This window comes from Sylvia atricapilla, chromosome 3, assembly GCF_009819655.1.
Source record: "Sylvia atricapilla isolate bSylAtr1 chromosome 3, bSylAtr1.pri, whole genome shotgun sequence".
Classification (NCBI taxonomy): Eukaryota; Metazoa; Chordata; class Aves; order Passeriformes; family Sylviidae; genus Sylvia; species Sylvia atricapilla.
In genome coordinates this window covers 68,874,227-68,900,130 of record NC_089142.1, presented here as the reverse complement: position 1 = coordinate 68,900,130, position 25,904 = coordinate 68,874,227, and the positions used below count along the sequence as shown (strand labels likewise).

At 35.1% G+C, this 25,904-nt stretch overlaps 1 protein-coding gene across 3 annotated transcripts in view; it reads left to right on the top strand.

The window, feature by feature from the left end:
• Positions 1 to 25,904, top strand: part of RYR2 (ryanodine receptor 2) — a 378,658-nt gene that overhangs the window by 153,586 nt on the left and 199,168 nt on the right. For all 3 annotated transcript variants that reach the window (XM_066315680.1, XM_066315679.1, XM_066315678.1), the window contains exons 7-10: positions 127 to 239; positions 12,111 to 12,210; positions 15,610 to 15,706; positions 25,107 to 25,181. In XM_066315680.1, the coding sequence (XP_066171777.1) occupies positions 127 to 239; positions 12,111 to 12,210; positions 15,610 to 15,706; positions 25,107 to 25,181 (385 nt within the window). The remainder of the gene's footprint in view (positions 1 to 126; positions 240 to 12,110; positions 12,211 to 15,609; positions 15,707 to 25,106; positions 25,182 to 25,904) is intronic.

Sequence of the window (25,904 nt, the reverse complement as noted above, 5' to 3'; positions counted from 1 at the left end):
ACACATGAACACTTGATTTAGCCCGGTAATAACTGGATCAGAACTTTTAAGACTGAAACAAGTGTGACAGTAACATCAGTAACATTGGGCCTTTTTTGTTTCATTCTTTGCTGTTATTGATATTAGGTGAGGCTTGCTGGTGGACCATTCATCCGGCTTCCAAACAGAGATCGGAAGGAGAAAAAGTGCGTGTTGGAGATGATCTGATTTTAGTCAGTGTCTCTTCAGAAAGATACTTGGTAAGTTGTATAAAATTATCTGTACATTGGTTCTGCTACAGAAAAAAGAGTTAATGAAAGTTTTTCTGTAAAATCTAGCTTATATTTCCACCTCCTAAAAGTAAAACTTAAGATGCTTAAAATGTTTTTTTTTAATAATATTTTGCAGAACAACGCCATGAAAGTCTGGAAAATGTGACTTTGATATGTGGCTAATCTAGTTTTTGTTCATTCCAGCAGTGGAGTGGGAGTTAAAAAATTTCCTTAGATGAAAATAACCAAATACAGAAAAAAGAAATAATTTCCAAATTGCATGATTGAGGGATTTAGAATCCATGTGAGTGTTCACAGGTCAACAATGCTATCACATATATTAAAACTTTGTACAAAACTTTGGGATGTCTGATGTAGGTACATAGTATTTGTGGGCTTAAAATCTCCATATTTTATAGAGGCTATATACGGTGTAATATATAGAACTACTGACATCACATAATTAAATATAATTAAAAATACTCACTGAATAAATATAATTGAAATATTTTACATTATTGTGCTAGCTGCTTCTTACTGCTGGTTTACAGAACTTTCTTCTTCATGAAAGGATCTCCCATTTGTTCTCTAATGAAGCAGGTCAGCACTTTAAGATGAATTTCTTTTTTTATTCTTGGTGTTGCAAACACCTAAACTACTCTTTATGGCAAAAAGAAGGTGAAAAAAAGAAAATAAATTTGCTGGAAGCTTCTGAAAAATCAGCTCAAGTGTTTTGGCCCAGCAACTTAAAAGAAAGATTCTTTAATGAGAAAGTGTTTTGAATTTGTCGAAAATCTGTCTCAGATCTTGGAGGGCAATAGAGATGGTGAAGGGCCTTGAGGGGAAGGCAAGTGAGGAGCAGCTGAGGGCACTTGGTCTGTGCAGGCTGGAGGGGGCTGAGGGGAGACCTCACTGCAGTTACAGCTTCCTCATTCAGGGAAGAGGAGGGGCAGGCACTGATCTCTTCTCTGTGGTGACCAGTGACAGGACCTGAGGGGATGGCCTGAAGCTGAGTCAGGGGAGGTGTATGTGGGATATTAGAGAAGGGTTCTTTATCCAGAGGGTGGTTGGGCACTGGAACAGGCTGCCCAGAGAAGTAGTCACTGCACTGAGCGTGACAGAGTTTGGACAATACTCTTAGACACAGGTTGTGACTCTTGGGGAAGGGGCTGTGCAGCAGGAAGTTGGACTTCTGGGTATTCTATGAGTCTATGAGATGTGCATATAACATTAAAGTTTATACTCTATTATTAACTTCTAAATTTTTTGTGATTTTTTTTTCTGTCTTTTAAAGTGTTTAAGAAAAAAATGAATAGTTTAATAAGATGTCAATTATAAAATTGAAAATATTCTCTCTCTTATTGGAAACACATAGAAAGATGAGAATATAAGTTTTAGAATAAAATAACTAAGTAACTTCTAATTAGAAGCTCAATAGCTCATTGAATGAGTTTTTTGTAATTAGATATTGTGAGAACTTTCTGATCACCTTTGCTTTTTAAGATTATTTTAAATAATTACTTTTATGAGAATTCTAACTAGGCATAATGAAAAAACAACTTGTGGGATGAATTTATGAGAAATTAATTAATGGAAAGGTTTTATTCAAAGATGGTAAATTTCTTTGAATTGCTGAATTGAGTTGCTGAAGTTGAATTTTGGTACAGATTGTGTCTCTGTGTAGGCACGTCCTGGCCTCTAATTAGTAATGATCAGCTCTGCCTATTATTTAGGTTTGTGCCTCAGCTGTTGTTTCTCAAGGCTGTCACATGTACTTTTATACAGTGAGAGGCACAATTCTGTCGGCAGAAACTGATTTTCCTTAACAGTGGTGTTAATGCATGTACTGCCTGTTCCATGCAAAATACCAATATACTAAAAATAAATAATATTTTCAGTGCAGAAAGAAATAACACTAGTAAAATCTTAAAGTGTTTCAGAGCTCAATTGCAATAAATACTTATTAAGCCTATTTCAGTTATACAGCTCTGGTACAGCTCCACAGTAAGATGGAGCAAGGATTCAGCAAATTAATTTTGCTCTAACATGCACTCACACATTTTTATTAACACATATTTTTCAAGACTAGATTAAGAGCTGGTAAACTATGTAGCTTCACAATCATAAGAATAGTTGTGGTTCTGCTGCCTATTCAGTAATTATATTAGTATTGTCAATAAAGCAATGAAGCTTTTAGGAAAATTGAAACAGTTGATAACAAATAATCAGTGAGTTATCAATAAATGAATATTTTTCATGAAAGCTATCTCTCTGTCCTTATCCATTTGGCTGTTTACAAAAATAACTTCAAAGGATATAAGTTTGAAAATATTCACAATTCATTGTTTACATGTTGTGTGCAGTATCATGTTGTAGCTGCTATTTTGTACAGCTCTTAAAAGAATATAGCAACTGGTACCTTTTACAGAAGTTTGGACTGTGGAGAGATGAAGTTAGTTTTGTGAATCTGCTCTGATAGTGAGACCAAATGAGCTCTATTGAATCCAGTTGAGAAATGCTTTTTCTAAGGGAGTGGAATTCCTCATATGGATTCCTTGACAGAAAATAAAGTTCATCAGGATGCTGAGGGTTGGGTTTATGTATGTTGCATACTCTACAATTAACATCTTAGTAAAATGTTAATTTTCTCCATCAAAGGTTCTATATAATTTTGCTGTTAGAAATAGGACTGGGATGTCACCTTTGTAAATTGCAGTATTGCTCTATGTTTTTAAGCAATTTGCTAATTCTTTCTGAATGAAGAAAAATAGGTTAACCATCCTGGGGCAAAGATGTGCGTGTAAAAATAACAGATGAATTGAGTTCATTCATAGGGCATGGCTTTTTCAAAATGTAGTCAGCTCTTTGTTGCATTTGTATAATGCAAGAGGAGAGAAGAACTATGTCAGCTTCTTGAGTTGGTTATCCAGTTGTGTGGCTTTAGCTTTAATTAATTAAAATTGACTTTGACACTTTATGATCTCAGTGTAATCAGTAGATTTTTGTTTAGACCTAATTTGATTGGCAACACTCATAAGTATTAGGAAAATATGAGGATTTTGCTGTACTACCACTTTTCTTTCCACAAAATAAAATATTTTGGGACAATTTGCTCTATTTTTTCCCCAGTGAGTTATCTTTTTTTCTTACACCAAACAAGTACTGAACTGATAGGAAGATTAGTGTTAAAATCATAAGCTAAAGGTCCGGAGGGGTGGATTTTGACTTTTGACTCACAACAATGTCCCAGGGCAAGGCATTCACTTGCTCTGACTCTCATCTACGTAGACAATAGGATTTTGGATCCTTATTATCTGGTGTAGCATTTCTGAGGAAAAGCACTTACATAAGTCCTTGTGGCATTATATAATGTGTGAGATGCACTATTGCCAAATACTTCAGAGAGGGAACTTGGCTCTGCTGAACCCTGTTAGCATAGAGCAAAAAGATATTCTGCTATAAATATTGCTACCACTTAAGTTCAAGTTAGAGTTATAATGTTTCGTTTCTTGAGGCAGTACAGCCTCAAGATAAAGAACAGATGTATTATTTCCAGCATGTTTCCCCAACTTGTACATGGTAGTATCTACCTCACCACTGAGGTTTGCCTATGCCTCTTGTTGACTACATAACCCAATTGCTTTCAATATAGCCAATTTTTAATAACTTAGAAGTTCAATTAGTTGCAATTCCTTTCAAGTTCATGAAGTATCTAAATAGCTTTTAAACATAATTTAAGAAAAAAATCATTAGACATGAAGTTGAAATACAAAATGCATAAATGAGGAATAAAATGAAAAGTTTTATCCATCAGGTCAGTGTTATTCTGGCCAAGAAGTCAGGCAAGAAGGAACCCTCCCCTAGCTTTCAATCTCTAGTGCACAGATTCCAGTATGATACAACAGTTGTATATACACTGTGGTTTATATGTAGTTACTAAGTTCCTCATTGACTTCAGTGCTGACCTGCAGCTGCATTATGCAGATCTGTGAACAACCCTTGGCATTTATTTGATTGAAATGAGTTGGTTTTTTTTTTTTTTTTTTTTTTTTTTTTTTTTTTTTTTTAACCAGAAAACTAAAAAGAAACTAATTGGGAACTGAAGGCAGAGTGCCCTGTCAAAGTAATAAGATCCAAAATAGATTGAACTATTCTAAAGGTGGAGCTGATATATGCCATTACTCCTGGAAAGGGGGACAGGTTCCTCAGTATTGCAAAGGCACTGCCTCTCTATTCTTTTACATCAAATACATTGCTTATTTTCAGCTCCTAGTTTTATTTCTCTTATTATCATAAGCTTGGAACAGCTTCTAAGTATCTGTATCACTTCTTGGTGCACTAGTATTTCACATTTTTTTTAAAAGTATGAAACTCAGTATTGGGCTTTACTTACTTCTGTGTAAATTCACATTTGCATTGTTTCTCTTTGTTTAAAAATTATGAAAAAGGTTTTTTGTAAAGAATAATCTGCATAAACAAACCTGAAATTAGTGGAACCAAGGTAGTGTTGAGCTGCTCTGTTACACTGATCATAATGCAGTTCCCATGGAGTTTTTATACAATGATTTGAAATGTTATTGTGGAGGCTGGTAGGACTTTCCAATAATTAAGGTTGTCAAGCTGCTCTGCCTTATGGAGTCCTGCTTCCAAGTTTCAAGTCCTTATAATCAAGTGCTTGTGATGTAAAGAATCACTTACTAGAATTAGTAGCATCTATTTCTGGGTTTTTTCCCTTTTTTTTTTTTTTTTAACAATCTGAGATTTTTTTATTTCATCTTGAGAGATCAGATTTTATGGAGTCAAAGACAGCGAAGGAAAAAAAGCCACATAATTAAGGAGATTGATGTCATTGTGTACTTCTTGGTAACTTAAAAAACCCCAAATGAAACCCAAAACAAACAAACAAGGAAAAGAATAAACCAACCAACCAAACAAAAAAACTCAAGAAAATAAATTAGAAGACAAGAAGCCTCTCCCTGGTTAAAATTAGTAAAGAAACTTTCTCCTGAAACAATAAAGCTTGATCGTGACTAGAGAAGAGTGTTTAAATTTTCTTTGAGTAGATAAAAGTCTGATGACTGTCTGTTTTACAAAAGCTAGACCTCTTGTGTCTCTTTTACATAAGCTAGCACCTCCTGTGTGTTAATGAACTGTTTAAACTCCCTCTACAGTGAATAATTAAATATATGCCAACTCTTGTGGGAGCAGGTATTCCTTGAAATGGATTGCTCAAGGCAGGAATGAAGCCAGGCACTGTATTGACAGCTGAGAACTCAGTGTTGTGTGTGCTGCTGCTGATCTCTTGTCATTTAAGATGGGTGGAGGAAGAAGCTGTGACAAAGTAGAAGGAACAAAAGGCAGGTGATGTATGAGTGACAGGAGTGGGACTGAATCGGGAAGGAGGGAAACTGAGTGGGACTTGATGAGTGGCTGAAAAAAATGTTAACTGAAGGCAGGCAGGGACTAACAAATTGTCTGGGACAAGAAGCTGGTGACAAGGGAAGAGTAGCCACCCACTGGTTAAAGTTATGTTCAAAGTTTAGGACAGAAAAACTGTGTGGTTTTGGCAGGAAGAACTGAGAGAAGAACCAGTGGAGAGAAACTGGAAATGAAGGATGGCAAGAGAGACCTGTAGCGGAGTGAACTTTCTGGGGAGAACCAAACTGCTGGAGAAAGATCCAGAAAGAAGCCAGGAAATGAAAAAAGAAATGAAAAAAGTGTTGAGAGTTAGGAGTTGTGAGATTCTGGAAAGAAGTCCAATGCTGGCTGATGCGGTGAGGAAGAGTTTGAGCAAGAAAAAAAGCTAAAAGACCCTGCTTAGGCTTTGTAGGTCAAAGGAGAACCTTTTGAGGCAGGAGAAGGTCCTGATTCTGGGTGATAGTGGGGGCTGTAATTAGGTCAGGAAGTTGATTTGGCTAAATGAGAGACATAGAATCATAGATTCTATGGGTTGGAAAGAGCTTGGAAGATCATCTTGTTCCAACCTCCCTGCCATGGGCAGGTTCACCTTCCACTAGAATGGGGCTCCATCCAACCTGGCCTTGAGCATTTCCAGGGATGGGGCAGCCCCAGTCTTTCTGTACCAGTGTTTCACCATCCTCACAGGTAAGAATTTCTTCTGGGGTAAAGGTTTGGAAAGGAAAAGACTGTGGTAGAGGCATGGAGCAATTAGACTGTCCAGGAAACCCATTGTAATAAGGCATAGCAGTCAAGTGTGGTTTGCTGACAATTCCTGTCATTGTTTTTATAGTAGGATAAGAATAAAATGTCTAAAAAATGGTTTTCAAGTTACCCACATGAACCACAGATAGAGAACTGTAATGGTGGAATTTTAAATTTTTTTTTCGTTTAGGAAAATTGCATATAAATGATAACAAAAAATAATTTTCTTAAAATTTAAAAAAATCCACAGGCATTCAAAAATGCAGAAGTTTTGGTACGGGTATATTTTTAGGAAATCTCCTGAGTGTACAGTCACACCAGCTTTTTATGGAATGCTATTTTAGAGATGATAAAAGTTCAATGGATGTGTCAGGGCTGTGTAGCAGGGAAGCTGTGGTATGAAGCAACTTTGAAGATGAATTTTCAAGCTGGGAATTGCATTTGGAGGATTGAGGGTATGATGGTTCATTATTTTCTGTGAGAGTTAGGTTCTGTACCAGACTCAGCTTTGGAATTTGCTGACCAGATGATCTTGAATACTGGGCTTACTTTCAAGAGGTCACAACATCCCTTACTGGGAATATTTCTTATTGAAGTTGTGTCTCTTGCATCTCCTCCTTTTATTAGAGGCTGAAACCTTAGAGTTGCTCAGTCCTGATACCTACAGCTGGGGTGAATGTAGGATGTGGATTGACCAATAAACTGCATATAATGCTGTCACCTCAACCTGCCCATCCTGGACTAATGAAAATTTCTTAGTTTAATCTCTGTATCTCACTTGCCCAATGGAAAATGGGCTATAATAATACTTGTCTGGGGTTTTGAGAAAATGGAATCATTAATATTTGTTGTGTTTTGTGAAATACTGTAATTGGTGCAAGAGAAAAGCCTATGAGGAAATTAATAATTTTCTTTTCAAGACTTTGAAAAAGTGACTATATTGAATAAAGCATGAAGCTGCAGACTGAAGATTGAGTGGAAAACAAAGCACTGAGCAGCTGTTGACAAAGTGAGCTCCTGTATTATCCTGTATATTTGAGGCAGAACTTGCAAAAAATAGTATCATGCCATTGAAGGCTGTAGTGTAATGTTCACTAGGAGCCATTTTTTCACAGGGTACTTATTTTGACATTTCCTAATTTTTGATGCTTGCTTCTGTAAAATTAATACTTTGTTGTTGGAAACTCTTGTGAATAGTCATGCAAAATTATTGCAGTTTAGAAGCATTGTAGCTTCTGTGCTTCAGGCTTTTCATGATACGGTGCAGAAGGAGAGCTATTATGAAGAGGGGGAATGCAAACTACCCCCTTCTACTCTCCATGGATCCCTTATGCTTTTCCTGCCATGCACCTGCAATTACCTATGCTCAGCAATGCGGTAGCAGAGTAGATGGTTTTGGTTGTAATGGTAAATTTCTGAGTATCTGTGGGCTTTAGCTTCTACTGTCCCTTTACTGATGGCAAATTTATCCTGTGTGAGAGTTGGAATTGCCTAGAACATTGTTGCAGTTTTCTGTCATTATCAATGCAAAAATTCCCTTTGCTTTTGGGTTTGAGGGTGAAATATTTAAGCACTCTGGAGATATGTAAAGAAACCAGGATTTTTGAGTACTTTATATCCTTTGGAAAATTCCTAGACTTCACCTACTTTGGATCAAAATTTAGGTACTAGTTTTTGTTCAGGAGTGAAAGTTTACCCATTTTTATTAAAACTTTCCAAAGTGTTTATAGATGTTTCAATGAATATATTTATATGTATTACAACTCTAAAACACAAGCACAACCCCCTAATTCTATAAAAATTTCACACAGATGCAGTTATTACTTTTAGTTCTGTCCCATATCTCACTTCCTTGGGAATAAATATTTGTTTTTGTTTTGTATTTTCAATGTAATTCTCTGGAACAGAATAATTTTTAAATTACTCAGGTAATAAATTTCAATAGAAATGGCATGCTGTAAGTAGGAAGTTAACAAGTTGTTTTGTTTCTAGGGATTATGTATTTAGTTTAACCTTTGAATTTTTACTGAAGTTTGCTAAGTCATTGGGGATTTGATGCAAAATCTTTTCTCCTTCCTGATTAACAAAAGGGAAAAAAAGAAAAAAATGGAATATAGTTTGTTTTGTTTTGTTACTTTTTTGGTTTTCTTTTATTATAGATAGAAGTACATTCTTCTGTACCTGTTGTAGGAATGATGTCTGTTCAAGACTTGGAACATCTCAGAGGTTCTTGGGTCAATTGAGGATAGGTGCCTAAATTGTTTGACACTGCTTTTCTGTCAGGATCAGTGTAGTAATTTTAAGTCAGGATTCAAGGGCTGTCAGAATCTCTGTGTACAGGAGAGGAAATAGCTTCCTCTATCTCTGCACCAGCTGGTACTAAGAAATCTGAAGGAGTGTGGTTGATGCTGTAGTTGTACAGTACTTAAACATTCTGCAAAGTGCAATGCTTTATACATAGTTTTCAAAATCTACCAGTAAATGATGTTTATTTTTTTTAGCTATCGCTATTTCAAATGGCCTAAGATTGAAGGCAGAGTTATCAAACTGCAGATAAAAATAGATATTGCTAGAAAAACTGTCAATATTGGCACACTTTAGCCAAGAAGAAGTCTGAAGCAAAAGTTTTCCTTTCTTTATATTTTTGTCTTTTCACGCGTGCATGTTTTGGAGAAGAGAAACTTTCATGCATACTTTGAAATTTAAAAGCTCTAGTTATTCAGAGCTCTTGTAAATGCAGCTATGCTGCAGCAATCACTACTAAAGGGTTCTTGTGGAAATTGCCATCTGATTCTCAAGCTCTTCAGTGAGCTTAAATACACTGTGTTCTTTTTGAAAACCTGGAGACAGAGTTATGATGATGTTATATTGTTGCAGAGCAGTATAGAATTTACAGTATGTCATTAAATTCAGTTGGGGAACCTGCAGTATTCTCAGAGATGAGTCTTGGAGTTTATCCTTGAGATAAACTGCCTGTGGACTGTAGTGTTAACCCATATTCATAAAATACCATGATTTAAATCTGAAAAGTGATATAAACCCTATTGCAAGGTAAATGCTGATGTAGAAGATTATCAGTCTATCAGTAGGGAAGACAAATCTAGCTCTTTGCTGGAACCTAGACCAATGCAGAAAATACATTATTTGTTTGAGACAATCTGCCCATTGTCTAGAAGAGACAGCAGGATTCCCTAACCCAACATATTTCTGCTTTCCAAATGTTACTACATACCCAAAAGATATGTTATGCATGTGGTCCTCATCAGTGATGGCAACCTTTCACTTTTTCCAGATGCACTGATATGCCAGGTGGCAAATATCTGTGTAACACGTATGGAGGCTGTTCAGCTCCAGTGTGTCATGTCCGTGTGCTGGACATCCAGCATCCATGTCCATGTGCAGAACTTGTTTCATTCTGATAGCTTTATTGTGCTGAAAGTACAAAGCCAAGCAGGTAAATTCCAGTAAATTATAGACAGAGAGAAGATTGCTTTAAAACAACATTAGGATTGTTAAAAGTATAGCACTAAAAACTTAGGCAATGCCAGGATAAATACTGGCATCTCAAATCTTTTGGGATTTTTTCAGTACATTTGATGTAATTGAATTCTTGCATATCCCTTATCAGGGTATTCTCTCTATGTGGTCAAAGAAAGCTTCCTTTTACCATTTTATATGAATGATTCTAGGGAGTGAACACCATAATTTATGGAATTGTAAATGGTAGAACCTCTTCTGTTAATTTTAAATTTAAGGATGCTGCAAGGAATCTAGGGAAGTGAGGATAAGAAGGGAATTGCAGAATATACTCTTCTTTGGAAGTCATATGTTGTATCATTTGAGCTATATTTTTTAAGGTTTTAATTCCCTGGTGACTCACCTTGAGACATCTAGATTAGAGTTGGAACTGGAATCCAATGAATGGATAAAAATTACAAGTATTCTGAAGAGAGATGTCAACAATGTGTTTTTGTTCAGTGTCCTGTCTATAAAAATGTAACACTAATTCAATTGATATTTACATGTTAAGTTGATTAACATGTGCAAAGCGCACAGTTAGAAGAAGTGCTCTGTTGATGGCAGATCTAGATGACAGAGAAGTTCTCTTCCTCGTCTTCTGTCTATCATGTGTTTTCCTTGAAAAGTAATACTCCTGCTTTGGTTGAATTGCTTGTTGTCACTAACTGGATCTATGTGGTGATCTCAGAAGAACCCTAACAAAATTAAGGCCCACAGGGCAAAATAGAACTGGAGCTGTGCTGCAGATTCTAATCTCCCATCATGGTCTGCCATTCAGACAGTTATATAAGTTATATAACTGGAGTAAATGAAGAATATATATAACATATATATTGTTATATATGTTATATAAGTTATATAACTGGAGCAAATGAAGAATAAAAGGTAAAGAACTTGTTTGTTCATTTATCTTCTCCCTGACATGTGCTGCGTGGCACTGGTGCAGTGTAAACATGGCTTTTGTGAGAACTCTTCCTTTGTAGGTCATTAGCTGTTATGAGAGCCTTCTAAACGAGCTGATATGCTATTTCTTGTACTTTTGTTCACCGAGAAGATGTGCAGTCAGGAAGACAGAACTCTGCACATCATGAGAATCTACCCTTTTCTGACTTCCATTGATGTTTTTGTCTTTTGTGTCGTTATTTAGTTTACCCAGAATTTGTTAATGTTGCTCCCAACATATGGAAACAGAGTCCAATACTTCTCTATGAACACAGTTAATTTCTACTAGTATAAAATAAAATTCTGATAAAAATGTCTAAATATTACTGCACTTGAAAAATTAATACCTGGTAAGATAAACAGTATGCTTCATAACAGCTGCTTTTTCACAGAATGCTTGATTCCATAATCTTCCATAAGGTTATGTTGTTTGGCATTGACAATCTACCCATGAAAGTGGCTGATGATGTGGGAGGGACACAGGATTTTGTATGGATTTAATAAAAGATGCTTTGAGATAAGAATTTTTGAGGCAATGTAACTGAACTAACAGGAACTCACACACAGAATTCTGAGAACAGACAGCACCTGTTGCACTTATGGCAAAGAATCTGCAATGCTGGCAGAAGGCAGGGAGTAACACAACCAAAGAGCATCCATGGAGTGCATAGGTAGGAAGTGAGCCTTTCAAGGAAATGTTGTTTCAGTTTTGCTCAGATCTTGAGAGCTTTGTTCAAGTGTATATTAAGTGACTTACAAAGTCAGTAGATTGTTTACGTAATTTCTTTGATTTGATGGGAGTTTTAGGAATCCAGTGGCCTGCAAGAAATATTCAGTGGTGAGCTGTACTTGAAATACAGATTAGGGTGATATCCCAATATTCAAACTTCATGGAATTTCCCATTGTATTTAGGAAGAAGAACACAAGTGAAAGAACCCTGCAGCATTTAACAATTCGTTACTCAGAGTGTTCACTAAGTCTAAGATGCTGAGCAGCTGACACTCTTCTGTACGGTTCCTATATGGTTTTTTGAGGCAAATATGGTTTACTATTCTAGCTTTATTTCTAACGTCCCTTGAGGAGTACCCAGGTCAAACTTTCTGTTTTCTTATACAGTCAGTGGGAAAAACTAATGTTTGAAAGAAACAAAAGAATGATTGGTGTGCTATTATTGTATGCTGTAATGAGATCTTCAATTAACCCCAAATAAAAGCCTCCCTCTTTCCTGGTTCTAGCATCTCTCTTATGGCAATGGTAGCTTACATGTTGACGCAGCCTTCCAGCAGACGCTCTGGAGTGTAGCACCAATCAGTTCAGGGAGTGAAGTTGCCCAAGGTAAGATTGACTCAACTTTCATTATTGAAAGATGGCTGGTAAATTAAATACTTAAAAAATTAGATTATTATGCCAAGTGTGGGAGTGGTTTTCTCCTATTTAAACATTGAATACAATAAATAAATGAATACACAACTGTTCTGAAAGTGGAGGGTTATGCTGAAAGTAACACTGATAGTTTTCTATGTATTTTTGCTGAATACTGAACAGCTCATTCAAATCTCATTTTGCTAAAGATATGATAACATTTGTAATATGCTTTCTGAAATGGCTTTTGGTCCTGGTTTAAAATATTATCTCAAATTATTCTGATGTATGCAGTCATGGTTACATGCTTCTGAGACTGAGTAAAAATGTGCAAGAGGCTTGGAAGCAGGATGTGAAATCCTAAGACTGAAGATGGGAAATGGTTTTATGGGTAACATATGGTTAGAAAGAAAAACAAGAGAAGGGTAAAGACAGAAAGAGAACAGCTTTCAAGAACTATTTATTTTATTTAGGAATTAGCAAGGAGTTTTAATGTAATTTCTAACATCAAAAGGACAAGGGTCCCTGAATTTATGCCATACTGGTTTCACAGAGAAGAACAGCATTTTTCTGGAAGGTCTGTCACAATGTAAAGCCTAAAGGTTTCTACTTTCCTGCAGAGCAGCTGTTTTGAGTGGGTGTTGTAATAGAATCTAAAGAAGGTTAAAGCTGCAGGTCATTTCATTTTGTGTGATTTTTTGATACTGTTTTTTAAAGAGGCAATACACTGAATTTTCACATCAATTCTTTTTATCTGGCATATTTTAAAACTCAGTCATGTAATGTTCTTGCAGTTCGCTAATTCAGATTTTAGAGTTAGCATATTCAACATCTCGTTTTATACAGTAATTTTGTTTTTACATGTGAGAATCACTCTGTACAGATTCTCTGACATGGTTTATAGTACAAATCATTATTAATAAATGCTAGTGCATTGCTTGGCAGTGTCCTGGGCTTTATGGAGAAAACCTTTCTCTTAATGAGAAGAGGAGACCTTTTCCTTTTGCTCCTTCCTATTAATTGCATTCTCCTTGTCCTCCCACTGCTGGCTGCACTGGTGTGTCATTCTTGCTAATAATCCCAGTATGGTTTATGTGCTGAGACCCAGATTTGTGCTATGCCACATCTCTGCCTGGTGAACCTCACTACTGAGACCTGCCTGTCCCTTTGAGAAGCAGAAATCCACAATGACATAGTGTCATATTGTGTACTCATACTCCCAGGAAATAATGTGGAAATTATGTAATACAGTTTTTGTAGCTGTGTGTTTATCTGTGTATGTGCCTGCTCTTTGTTGCTATACTTTTCCAATTTCACTTTCCTCAGGTACTGACATTATCTTTTTTAAGCTAATCATGTTTTCTGGAGAAGTTCAGCTGGCTAGTGTCAGAAAGAATTAGAGCAAAGGCCTTATTCTTGAAAAAGTGGCAACTGTTCCTGTAATCAAGGTAGTCCTGTGGTGAAGTGAGAGTGAATCTCACAGAGTATGGAAGGCCTTATCTCTATGTCCTCAGTAAAACAGTAGCAAAGCAGTAAAGTAGCAAGGAGAAAATTACCTCAAAAAGGAAGAAGAAGGAAATAAACCTGCTTTTGTTAGTATCTGTAAAATACTTTGTCATATTCATAAGTAAAATATTGATGTATAGGAATAGCTGTACTACAATACCCTCTCTTAATTAGAAATTGCCATTAAAAATAGATTAATGAGTTAAACTATTCAGTTAAATGAAATTATTTTGAAGTTAAAATAATGGATAAGATGAAATGGATGAATGGGTAAGATGAACTAGGATACTGGAGGTAGCTTAAAGAAAATAATTTCTTTTTATATGCATTTCTGTAAAATTTGCTTATTCAGAAGTCAATTTATTGTTTAAATCAAAACAGAGGTTTATAGATTAATCAAGAAATTCTGCTAATTCTGTATGATGAAGTAGATGGGGGTCACTTTAAAAACAAAGCCTAAATTATAAAATTATATTGACACAGGTCCAAGTAAAAAGTAATGTATGTAGCAGCAGTTACCTGGGCATACCCTGCTGCGCCAAAATCAAGAATTTAAAAAATCAGTGCTAAAATTTGCCACACAAATATCAGTTTTATACTGATCTCAAATGATTAAAAATATATTCTTAAATATTTCCGGATATTTATTCAGGAAGATGATTTCATGTAGTTTCAAAATAAATTCATGAAAGGTGTGCAGTGTGACTGAAGGGTCTTCCAACACCATTTCCCTGTACACTTCTGCCTTATTTCACAGCATTACTTCTTAGTATAGACAGTGCTTCAAAATATAATTCCAGGTATAACTTTTAAAAATCTTGTTGCTATAACGCTAAAGCCAGGCATTTAGGTTATGGCATCCCACTCAAATATAGAATTTGATATTAACTGTTTTTAGCAAGAAAGGAAGGGGAATTTAGGAAACAAAGAAGTGTTTAAATTTGCTTGTCAGACTGAAAAAATACCATTGAATTGTGCTTAAAACCTAATAAGTTTTAGTATTCTTCAGTTGCTGATTATAATACAGTATTTGTAGGATAACAAAATTCGGGGTTTTTTTAATGTCACATCTCTAATGCAGAAAGACTGATTAAGAAAGATCTATTTTATTAACATCTTTACTGATTCAAATTATGCCCTTATTTTCAGCTTCTGGCTGCCAAGTCCTGGGACTTCAAATATTGTGATGCTTTGTATATAGTTTGTGCCTTAGTGTGTGAACACGCACACTTGTATACTGTAAAGACAAGTGTTTGGCTGTGAACCTGCATGTTCATTGGAGGCATTTGCAATATAGGAATTTCCCTTTGGAGTCCAAATAAATCATGATTATTGGTTTTGAATTTTCTGTCAAGTAGAGCTCAGAATGAATCTTCTCAGAGGTTTTTCTTACAGAGAACTTCCAAATACTCCAACAAGTTCTTTAAAAATAATGAACTAACTTTGTTAGTTCTTTGTTTTCGTATATTAACTGGAATTAAATGAAATGAAAAGTGAGTAGGTAAGATGGAAGAGTTTCCCACTTTTTCTCTTGTAATCTGGGAGAGGAGTACTTGGTTCTTTATTTTGGTTGGCTCGGTCTTCTGAATTGTGATAACTATGTAGGATCCCTTGCTTGTGGCTTCTCTTTATGCTGATCCATCCTTCCCTAGCTGCTGACTCAGAGCTTTCCTCACTTGGCAGTGTTCAACTGCCTCCCCAGGGTATGAGATATCTTCCCCTTCTTCTGAATCTCTTTTTAAAGTAATATAAAATGTCAAACACAAAGAAATGAAATCAACCTGATAGTGTTTATTACAGTTTGAACTATAGTTTACACGTTGCTGTGTTTAGAAAAACGTACTCGATTTTCTCCCTTTATTCAAGGATACCTGATAGGAGGGGATGTTCTGAGGTTATTGCATGGTCACATGGATGAATGTTTGACAGTCCCTTCGGGTGAACATGGAGAAGAACAAAGAAGGTGGGTTTCCAGCTTATAACAGAAAAATAGTAATGAATATTGCTGAATTAAGTGTCATAGTAGAGATGTTTGAAAGATGTTGTGATGAGATTTATTATCCATAAGAATGAATATTGTTGAGATAAACTTTGGATATGAGCCTTTTGTATTTTATTTTCTGTATTCAAGTCTAATTGCACTTATCAGATGTAAAAAGAATAGTGATTTAAAAAATATTTTACTGTAAGTTTTCCTGATTTAAAAGCACTTATTAGAAATAGGATTAGATCTGTTGGGTTTTTCATCACTGTATTTTTTATAATTACAAAACAATTGCTTTGGACAAGGTATGTAAGAATAGTGCCCAATCGTTCAAGGTAACTAATCTGGTATTAATCTCAGGTCTACCTGTCTTGGCATTTTAGAATTTAATTTATGGTTATTTTCTTGACTCAAGGAATCCTGGAATGGAAGTAGTGATGAGAACCTGGTATGTGTCTCTCTCTGTTAATGAAAAAATAAAAATAGTGAGGAGACTGACACAGTGGAGTGACATGTCTCACTGGAGAGATTGCATCTGTCCTCTTTATTTGCTCTAATAACATATATCCTGAGCTTCTTTTTGATAAAGCAGTGTCATATAATTTATTTCTACCTTCAGGCTAAATGTTGCTAAATGTTGCTAAATGGTATTTTAGAATAATTTATTTAATGCAGCATATTGGGTAGCTTAATTTCCATGACAAAGGAAGTGCTATTCATTAACTCACTCATCAAAATTAGTTTTCTTGGTTTGCAGATAGAAATGTCTTTAAAAATGAGAATAAAAAAAAAAAACCAACAAAAAAACAAGGAAAAGACTCTGGAAGCTCTCATAGCAAAATTCTTCAATGACTATTTAAATGTTAAAGAGGAAAACCTCAGAGTTTTCTTAGACAGCTGGTGACCAACACTTCATGGATATTTGTCATTTCAGAAAAGGGAATAGTTTTTGAATGCAGAAGATGGTTCATAATGCTGATACTTAAAATGTGATCAGTTTGGGTTTTAATTTTAGTTACCATGTGAGAGTCATTACAGCTTGATCACTGCTATTATTATCCTCAGGCTGAAAGTGAGGAAAAAATTAAAGTGATAAATAAATAGGATCCTACAGTGTTTGCTCTTCCATCAGTCTAGATGCTGCAAAATTCCTCTTGAAAATGTAGTTGCAATGTAACTTCAGATTTATGGGGTGATCAGACACTTCAGTAATGAACTTCAGTGCTTAATAACATACTAAAAATCTGTCTCTTTCCAACAACATTATAGGTAAAACAAAACAATGGAATGTGAAGTTGCAAATTAAGAAAAATTTGATTTGCTCTAATTGTACATTCACATGATGCATCTTTCTGCTCTATAATATGGGAAGAATGTGGTCAATTTCTTAATCTGCAGACCAGTGCCTAGAAACAAATAATAAAATTGTATTTTTTTTCTGTGGTGTCTGCAAAGAAAGGTCTGTATTTCTTTATGCCTTGCCCATATCTGTCTAAAACCCCAAAAGAAGCAGAGCCAGTAGGCAATAAATAGCACATATGTCTATGTCCTTAATTTTTCTTGTAGCAATACTGAGAAACCTTGCTTCTAAGTGCTTCATAAAAACAGATATGAGCTTTTGAAATGTACTGTTGTTCAGGAACTTTCTTTGATAAACAAGCAAAATAAAAATAAGTTCGTTTTCCATAGTCTCATTTCTGAAGTTTTTCTATTTTTATGAAACATTTTAAAGTACTTTTTACTAATAAACTTAGAATATAATCTGTGATTACTTTTAATTATAGGGAGGTAGTTATAATCACTCTGTGACCCATGTTTTCTCCTCTTGAATGATCAGTAAATTTAGTTATTGCTTAAAACATCCATACTTCTATTTCTAATTGGGACTGTTGCCTATTCAAAATAATTTGTGGCTCCTTTCAGTTTTCAGTATGTATGCATGCATAATTTTGATGGTTGTGATTCAACATCTTGTAGAATTATGTTTAAAAATATGGGTAATCTTGTCAGGTAGGAAATTTTCAGACAAATTACTTTGTCTTTCATTTCAGTTTCAATTCTGTAACTTTTGCACATGAAGCATACTAAGGCATGATATATTTGATAATTCCATGTTTTCCTGTCATTGCCTCTTGAAGTAGGCTGGTGATAGATTATTGTGATTTTGTTTGGTTTGCTTTGTTCCAGCATACAGCTGAAGAGCAGGTCTTCTCTGCAGAATGACAGTGTAAAGTAGCACTGAAAAACACCGTCCCTGTCATGACTCACTAACTCCTCTGTCCCATTTTTATTTTTCTGCAGAGGCTTCCTCTTCATCCCTTTTCAAATAAATAAGAGATCAGACAATCCTAAAATAACAGTTTTGTTCTATTATGTCACCTGGTATCTATTTCAGGGAATAAATAAATAGTTTAGATATGAAGTATCCTCCTAGGCAGTTTCCAAAAACAACTGTAGTTTTACTCTATTCTTGGAACATTGGTACAGATGAATAAATTTTGAGTGTAAAAGTGTTTCAAAGAGTACCAGGAGTTCAAAATAAAGCATGCATTTTCAAGATGTTTATACTCTTGTACATATGAGAGTTTATGCTCTCAGTTAGCACAGTGGAGACCTATGAAGCAGTGACAGTGCAGATACTTGTCTTCATGATTACAGTACCTAACAAAGATTCCTCTGAGTCAAGGTCATCCAGATCTACACTGGAAGAGGCCTAGTACAGTGGCAGAAGGAGTCATATAAAAAGCTTATAATATTAATTTTCTGCGTCTCATTTTTTTTCTGAGTCTGTGCTGTGTTTCTTTGTTTAATTGTTGAGCTTGTGTGTCCCTCCATGTGGCCCTTAGATTGTGTTACTGTGGTCCCTAGAAGGTGGGGTGGAATCATTGTATTGTGGTAGAGGGACTTTGCTGTCCAGTCAGAAACTGAACTTTTTCTTAGGAAGCAGTTTCAAATAGATCCTCTGCCAAGTTGCTAGATGAAGTTTGCGTAGTAATTAAAATACATTCACAATACATTCTTCGAAGTGCTTTAGTTATCTCTAGCAAGCTAGACCTAAATTTGCAGAGTAGCTCTTTAAGTCAAGTTCTGGAAGCATTTCCAGGTAGACTAAAAGATAGATACACTTATAGACAGACAAAAGAAGGCCTAGTTTCATCAGTTTGGTGCTCTTATGATGGTTACTTTGATGTCCATCTATCTTGACTTCTTTTCCTTCAGTCTCTGTCTGCATAATTTGTGATGTAGATCCCATCATAGGAGCTCATATAAGCAATTTGCCAGCAGGAATGAGGCAAAGCCACCACGGTTTCCTTGATCTATGTGTTTTTAAATCTTTTTTTGTTGTTGTTTTTTTTTGGTTGGAGGGTTATGTATGATTATGCAGCAGAAGATTTAAATCACTCTTTGAATTACTCGTACCTTAGAATGATCTTTACTTTCCTTTGACATCTTTTCCTGTTAAAATTGTGACCCTTTTCAGGTTTTTTTAAACCTGTTATTTGGTAATTATAGTATTGACTCTTCACTTTTGAATTTATAATATCAAAGGAATGAATACATTTATTCTAATTATGATGAGAGTTGATATCTAGAGCATGTATACATTGAAGTGCTTCTGTGAAGTTGCTTTCCATTGGTTCACATAAAAAAAAACACCTTAAAATGTTCATAATATGCTTATCACAATTGAATCAGTGAGCAGTTTCCTCCCCCCTTGTATTTTTGGAGTTCAATTAAATGGAATTATTTTACGTTATTCATGTTGTTGTATTGTGTATGTTATTTTTAGTGTTCTATAGAATTGTCAAATGGTTTTTAATACAAGCATGACTAGAGATTTGGATTGCTTCCTTCTGTTGGGGGGATATGTTTTGTGGTTTTGTTGGTGTTTTTTTATTTTTATTTTATTTTTTTTTAATTTGTTTCTTTTGGTGGTTGGTTGGTAGGTTTTTGTGATTTTTTTTTTTCATAGTAGTCTCCAAAAAAGCTAATGGCAGATAGCACTAGAAGTATGTAATAAAAATGGTGGGGTTTTATTTTTTTAATTGAGTTCTGGGGCTTGCTTTTGATTATACCACAATATTTCATATTCTTTTAAAACTTAAATACTTCTTGGGAGTAGGGCTCTGATAGTTGTAGCTCCCAGTGTAGAAAGGAACTATGAGTGCTCCCACTGCAACTAAATTGCATTTTGATTTGCCATGTTTTTAAAGTGATGACTGCAGTGCAGTTTGGACCCTTCAGAAATATTTCATTATGGAAAGCAATTACCTGTGACAGAGATTAAAGTAGTCCTGGCTTTTCAAAGTATCATTTGGGCTGGAGCAGACTCCAATTTCTCAAACCATCCATTCAGAATAGGCCTTCATGAGGGAATGGATAAATGTGGCCTAATTTCAGAACCAGTTTTACCGTTCCTGCCTTTGAGATTTTCTTTGGGTGAAACATAATATGTTAAGGCTTTTGTAAATTACATTGAACACCTAATGTTAGTCTTAGGCATGGACAGGCTTTTGAAGTGGTGGTCAAAATCGGTATGACTTTGCCAATTCCAACTCCTTTTTTATTTTCCATGCCATTCTCTGATATGTTTTCTCATGGCATTACAAGCTGAGGTCTGTTGTACCTCAGCAAATATGGAATCTGTATGTGTGGAGCATGATTTATGACTGAAATGTGAACTCTGAAAGTTTAAAGTTTCAATCAGCCTAAGTCAATAACCTACACCTGCACCCCAAACAACCCTTGAGCTTTGCCTAATGGTGGCTGTGCTTTTAAAATTTATTTTGAAAACATATATAGAGCTCTTCAGTGACTGATTTTTCAAACTAAAACCAGCCTTGTCTGTCATTGAGAGGAGTCAAAAAATTTCTTTCACTTGAACTTTGACATCTTATTTGTATTTATTATTTTGTATGTGATCCAGGTACACTGTTGTTCTTTATGTTGCCCTGATTCATTCCAAGCAACTGAGATTTGTTCCATTATTTTCTTGCTGTGGAACTTAGAATTTGCAGGTTCGTCAACCAAGACTACTTCAGCAGTATTGAAACAATGCCATTTAATGTAATTTATTTTAACGTCATTTAATTCCCATTTGTAGTCAGTGAGTTTCAGAGAAATGATTGCCCTCTCTCTGCTCAACAATACTTTAATAAGAATATAAATTCAATAATGGTTCTCCAGGGGAGTTGACACATGGTAGTCTATTTTAAACCTGCGTAATTAATTCATTATTATAATTCAGGATGATAGATTCAGATATTCAGAGCTTTCTTTTTGACGTTTGCTGACTCTCTGCCTCTGCATCCCCTCTTGGAAAGCTGGAGGAGAGCGCTTGAGAGAAGCCGGGCAGAGCAGGACCTCGTCCCGCCGGGTCCGTGGCGCTGTCCTTGGTGCTGCACACAACCCGGAGACAAACACGGTGTGCATTTGTTTGGATTAAAGGCAATTAAATAGATGAATGAATTAGTCAGGAAAAGGATGGTGTTTTAAGTTTAACTTACGGTAGTATGTCAGGCCAAAAAATTACTTCATTATACCAACTAATTAACTAGATGAAGGTTTATAATAAAGATTAACTGAAAAGTCTTGAAGGTTCTGAATAGCTCATAGATATTTTATTTTTAAATAAAGGTGGTTAATATCCTTAATCTAGAAATGTAGAATATGTGGATAAAATGCCTTGGAAAAATAGAAAAAAATGGCACAAATTAGTATGATGCGTATGGCTCTGAAGATACAAGATATCCCAAGCTTTGAGGAAGATTAACACTTGTAGCTTCTTGTCCTTTCTTCTTCTGTTGCTTGTATTTTCCTTATTAAATTAAATTTTCCTTATTAAATTAAATTACCCATAATATAATAATTAGGTTTTGTAATCTGGAGGTTTTCTCTACCATTTGGCAAGTGTTATGCATCTTTTTTGCACTTTGCAACTATTTTTTTTTTTCATCCTGTCAATGTAAATCTGTAGTAATTCTTAGATAGTCAGAGAATTTTTGTACATTACTTCCTGTCATTGAAAGTAATGTTTCATTTGACCTAGCAGTACCATACCTGATATGATTTACTAGTGTCAGCTTCTGGAAGGATTCAAATGTTATGAATCATCCTTCCTTTTCAGCACTGAATTGTCATCAGAAGTATATAAAAAGAAATGAGGTGCATCCCATCAAATAATGATATATTAGAGCAAGTACTAAGGAAGTTGGTTTGAGCAATCTCAGAGCAGTTTACTACATTTATTTTTTATGAAAAGAGCTAAAAATGAACTTTAAATTCCTTAGCATAAAAACTTTTGAGATGGTGTGTGTTATGAACTTATTCATCTGCTCTGAAACGATGTTCAGCATGCTTGCTATTATGGTAAAGGCAAAGTGACTTGCCCTTCATTGAAGAAATCTTTTTTGCAAAATATTCTTTTATTCAACTTTTCTTTATAATCTTTTCTATAGCAAAGACAGTATCTGGTTAAAAACACAAGAGCTTGTTATCAGAGCTTACACGCTATTCTAAGGCTTTGTGCTAACTGTTTTTGTTTTTTTTTTTTTTGTAGCATATATCTTCTTTCCTGTTCTTTTAAAGTCTTGTACTTCATCCTTTATTCCAGTTTTCAGGCTTCTCCTTTTGCTTCCCTGTAGGGATCCTTGATCTCTAGCCCTCCAGTCACCAGCTCTCTTTCAGTACCCCTCCAGATTGCTGTAACTTACTCTTTTGCTGAGGCTGATTCTGCCTCTTAGACTTTGGTCTCTAAAGTTCTATTACCATCTTTTAGCCTTTACTCCCTCTGTTGCTACCATGCCTGGTCATTCATATAGAACTAATAGACAACCCTATAATCCTTTTTATTTCCTCTAGTAAACTAGTAATATGTTTTTATTTAGGATTTCTTCTATCTCTTCCCCATTTTCTCAACTTATGTGACCATTCTAAGACTGATAGATCCCTTTTGAAGGAAGAGAGAAAGAAAATAATGGATGGACATTCATATAAAAGTAAACTACTTCACCCATGAGAAGCCATCCTTTTAAGTTTAAGATGGGAGGTTTTTTAGATCTGTAGTGTTAGACTGACCCAACAGCTATGAGTAATCCAAAACTAACTTCAAAACTAACTTCAAGAGAATAATCAAACTGAAAAACTGGTAACAACTTTGGAGTTTCTATGATGAGAAAGAGCTTAATCCCTGAAAAGCAAAAAGGTACCAACTTAAGAATGGAACATGATTATGAATTTAAATCTTTGCTTCAGCCTGATTTTTCATGTAATTAATGACTTGAAAACTGCTGAATAAAATTTAATTTTATATTATGCAAGTGCAAGGACTCCAGATACAATTTTGTGAGTGAGGTTCATACTGAAATAAGCCAGGATGTAATCAGAATGCTTCAACTTTGAAAAAAAAAAACCACCAACCCCCACCCACACCCTCCTAATCCCAGCCAGCCAACCAACCAGGGTGACATCTGATCTATTATTCCTGATATGTTGCTACTTAAATCCAGTCTCGATTTGTTAGCTGCAGAAGATTTTGGACAAATACCTGAAGCATGGAGAGAATATCTGAACAAAGAAATAGCAGAGTTCAAGGTTGTTTTGCAATTGCATTTTACTGTACTAATAAAGGTAAATTTCAATAAAAACTACGATTACCTTTGAATGTCATTTCCTTCAGTGAGAGGGAAATGAGAGACTTGCTAATACCTTCCAGCTTCTCTTAGCATCACAAACCATTGCAGCAAATGGCTGAGATAATACTTGGATAAAATAGGGATATAAAGTCAAGGGGTGAATATTGTACATATTTATATCCACTTGTAATTTCTTGGATGTGGAACATGTGCTGAGGTTTCTATTTATACCTGGGTCATGAGTGTTCAGTGTTCCTGATTCTGTAATTGTAGTGAGATGTATTTATTTTGTGTTTGGACTAATTTTTTTCTCTTGTATGATTCATCTTCATTCTTTCACAATGTCTGGGAATGTTCATTTCCATAATACTTTTTACTGCATTGCAAGATGAATTTTAGGACATTTTTAATTTCATGTATGCTCAACAGTACTAAGAAATATATTTTATTTTTTTTGGTTTTGAACTATTTTATTCAATGCTGGATTTTCCCCTGTGCTAAACATTCAGTCCTTCTGTATTATATCCACAGGAGGACTTCGAAAGCTAAAGCCTGTTAAGTAGTATGTACTTGATTCCAAAACTGTAGTTGTCAAAAATTAGTTTTAGCAAAGAATAGGGAATGCCTACAATTTTGTTATTAATATTCCCTAATTATAATTAATTAATATCGCTGGCTATTTTTGGCGGTGCCTGGTGTTGACGGAACTTCACAAGATTTACTCAATCTATCAGCTCTTCCAGTGTCTATAAAACTAGGCCATTGTTTGGTAGTCTTCCTAACATGCTTGATCTGATAAGCCTAGTGACAGCACTCCTTTCCATAAGTGACTCTTTTATGTATTTTCCCCAAAGGAAAGGCCTAGGCTTTTAAACTCTGTCCATGTCATATGACAGAAAAACAGGCACAGGCAGGACACAAGCCAAAAAATGGCTCCCTAAATTCAGAATGACAATGTTATCTTTCCCTAGTGTTTACTTTGAAGCAAAACAGGGTTATTTGTCCAGGGCTTTTGGTGACTATAGGTCCTAATAGTTTTGTGCATCCAGTATAGATCGCTTATCTGTGTGTAGAATAATGGAGAAAAAAAATCTCTTTTTTAGGCTTAATTGATGTTTTTCTAGAGATAGAGTTCTGGTTATATGCAGGAATTAGAGAGGTCATTACATATAAAAATTTGTAAATAGGAAGCTGTTAACACCTGAGATGTGTGAAGACTGTCAGTGTGGTTGTTGTAATATCTTATGTGTTATGGTATTACAATAAAGTGCTAAATAAGATCTTCAAGATTCAGCATAATAAGTTGCAGTTATTTTAATAGTTTAAGCTCTGAGAAAACACTGCCTTTCCTGGGAGATACATGAAACGATAACAAATCTTAATCATTATTTGGTGCTCGGGTTTTTTAGAATCTAGAAATGTTGTAATTATCAGGTTATTGGCAATGTTTTTTCCCCCGGATTCTTTATCCTTAAAATGCTAAGAAAAATGTCTAAAGAAATGCTGTATACACCTTGTTAGTATCAATGTCACAATTATGGATACTGAGGACAATTAAAACAAAATTTAAATGAGTTGGAAGGTTTATTTGACAAGACTGGGTTTTGAACCTAATAACCTCTGAGTCTGACAAATGCAATAATTGCTTTGACAAATCTCAAAATGAGAGGTGTGGTTAAATGAACAAACACACATGATGATGAATTCTGCTGAACATTTACTCTGTGCCATTGCTTGGTTTTCAGAACTGTCCATTACGAAGGCGGGGCTGTGTCCATTCATGCTCGCTCCCTTTGGCGACTAGAGACTCTAAGAGTTGCGTAAGTAAAATCTGTCTCAGAAAAAGGAGGACATTTGGCTGGACACTTTTTGTACAGAGCAATCCTGTAAAATCAAAAATGATAATTATAAATCTGGACAAATAAAACTAAAATAATCCTTAAAAAAATGCTTCATATGACTTTCATTAAGCATTAAAGAAGTTCCTATAGAGAGACTGTGTGTTTTGATTGTTTTTTAAAGTTGTTATAACTGTCAGTGAATTTGGAGTTTACATTTTTAGCACATAAATGACAAAACAGAAACGGTTTCCTTAAAATAAAAATCATGCGTGACACTCCTCCTCCAGCTTGTTTAAGCCATTTGATAGGCTTTAAATAAAAAATTTAAAAGAAAAAATTCCATTATGCATTATTGGAAGTGTTGGAATAATAGTAAGGGATTGTGCCTTTTTTGTTAAGATAATTGCAGTTTAAAGCTGCATTTAAATCATATTATGATATGTGCTTGTGATAAAGTTTCTAGAGAGGAATAAATGATTGCTTTTTAGAGATTAAATCAGAGCAGCTTATGAAAAGGTTACACTCCAATGATGCTGTTTTCTCTGTGGGCATTTATTAATAGAATGATATTAAATGTCAGTGATAGGGCAGTGAGATTTTTCCTTTGGACTAAAATGGACCTTGAGACAGTGACAACAACAATGAAATTGTGGAAGGATCTCTGGCTTTTTGTTTCCCCATGGCATTTACTTCCCCAATAAG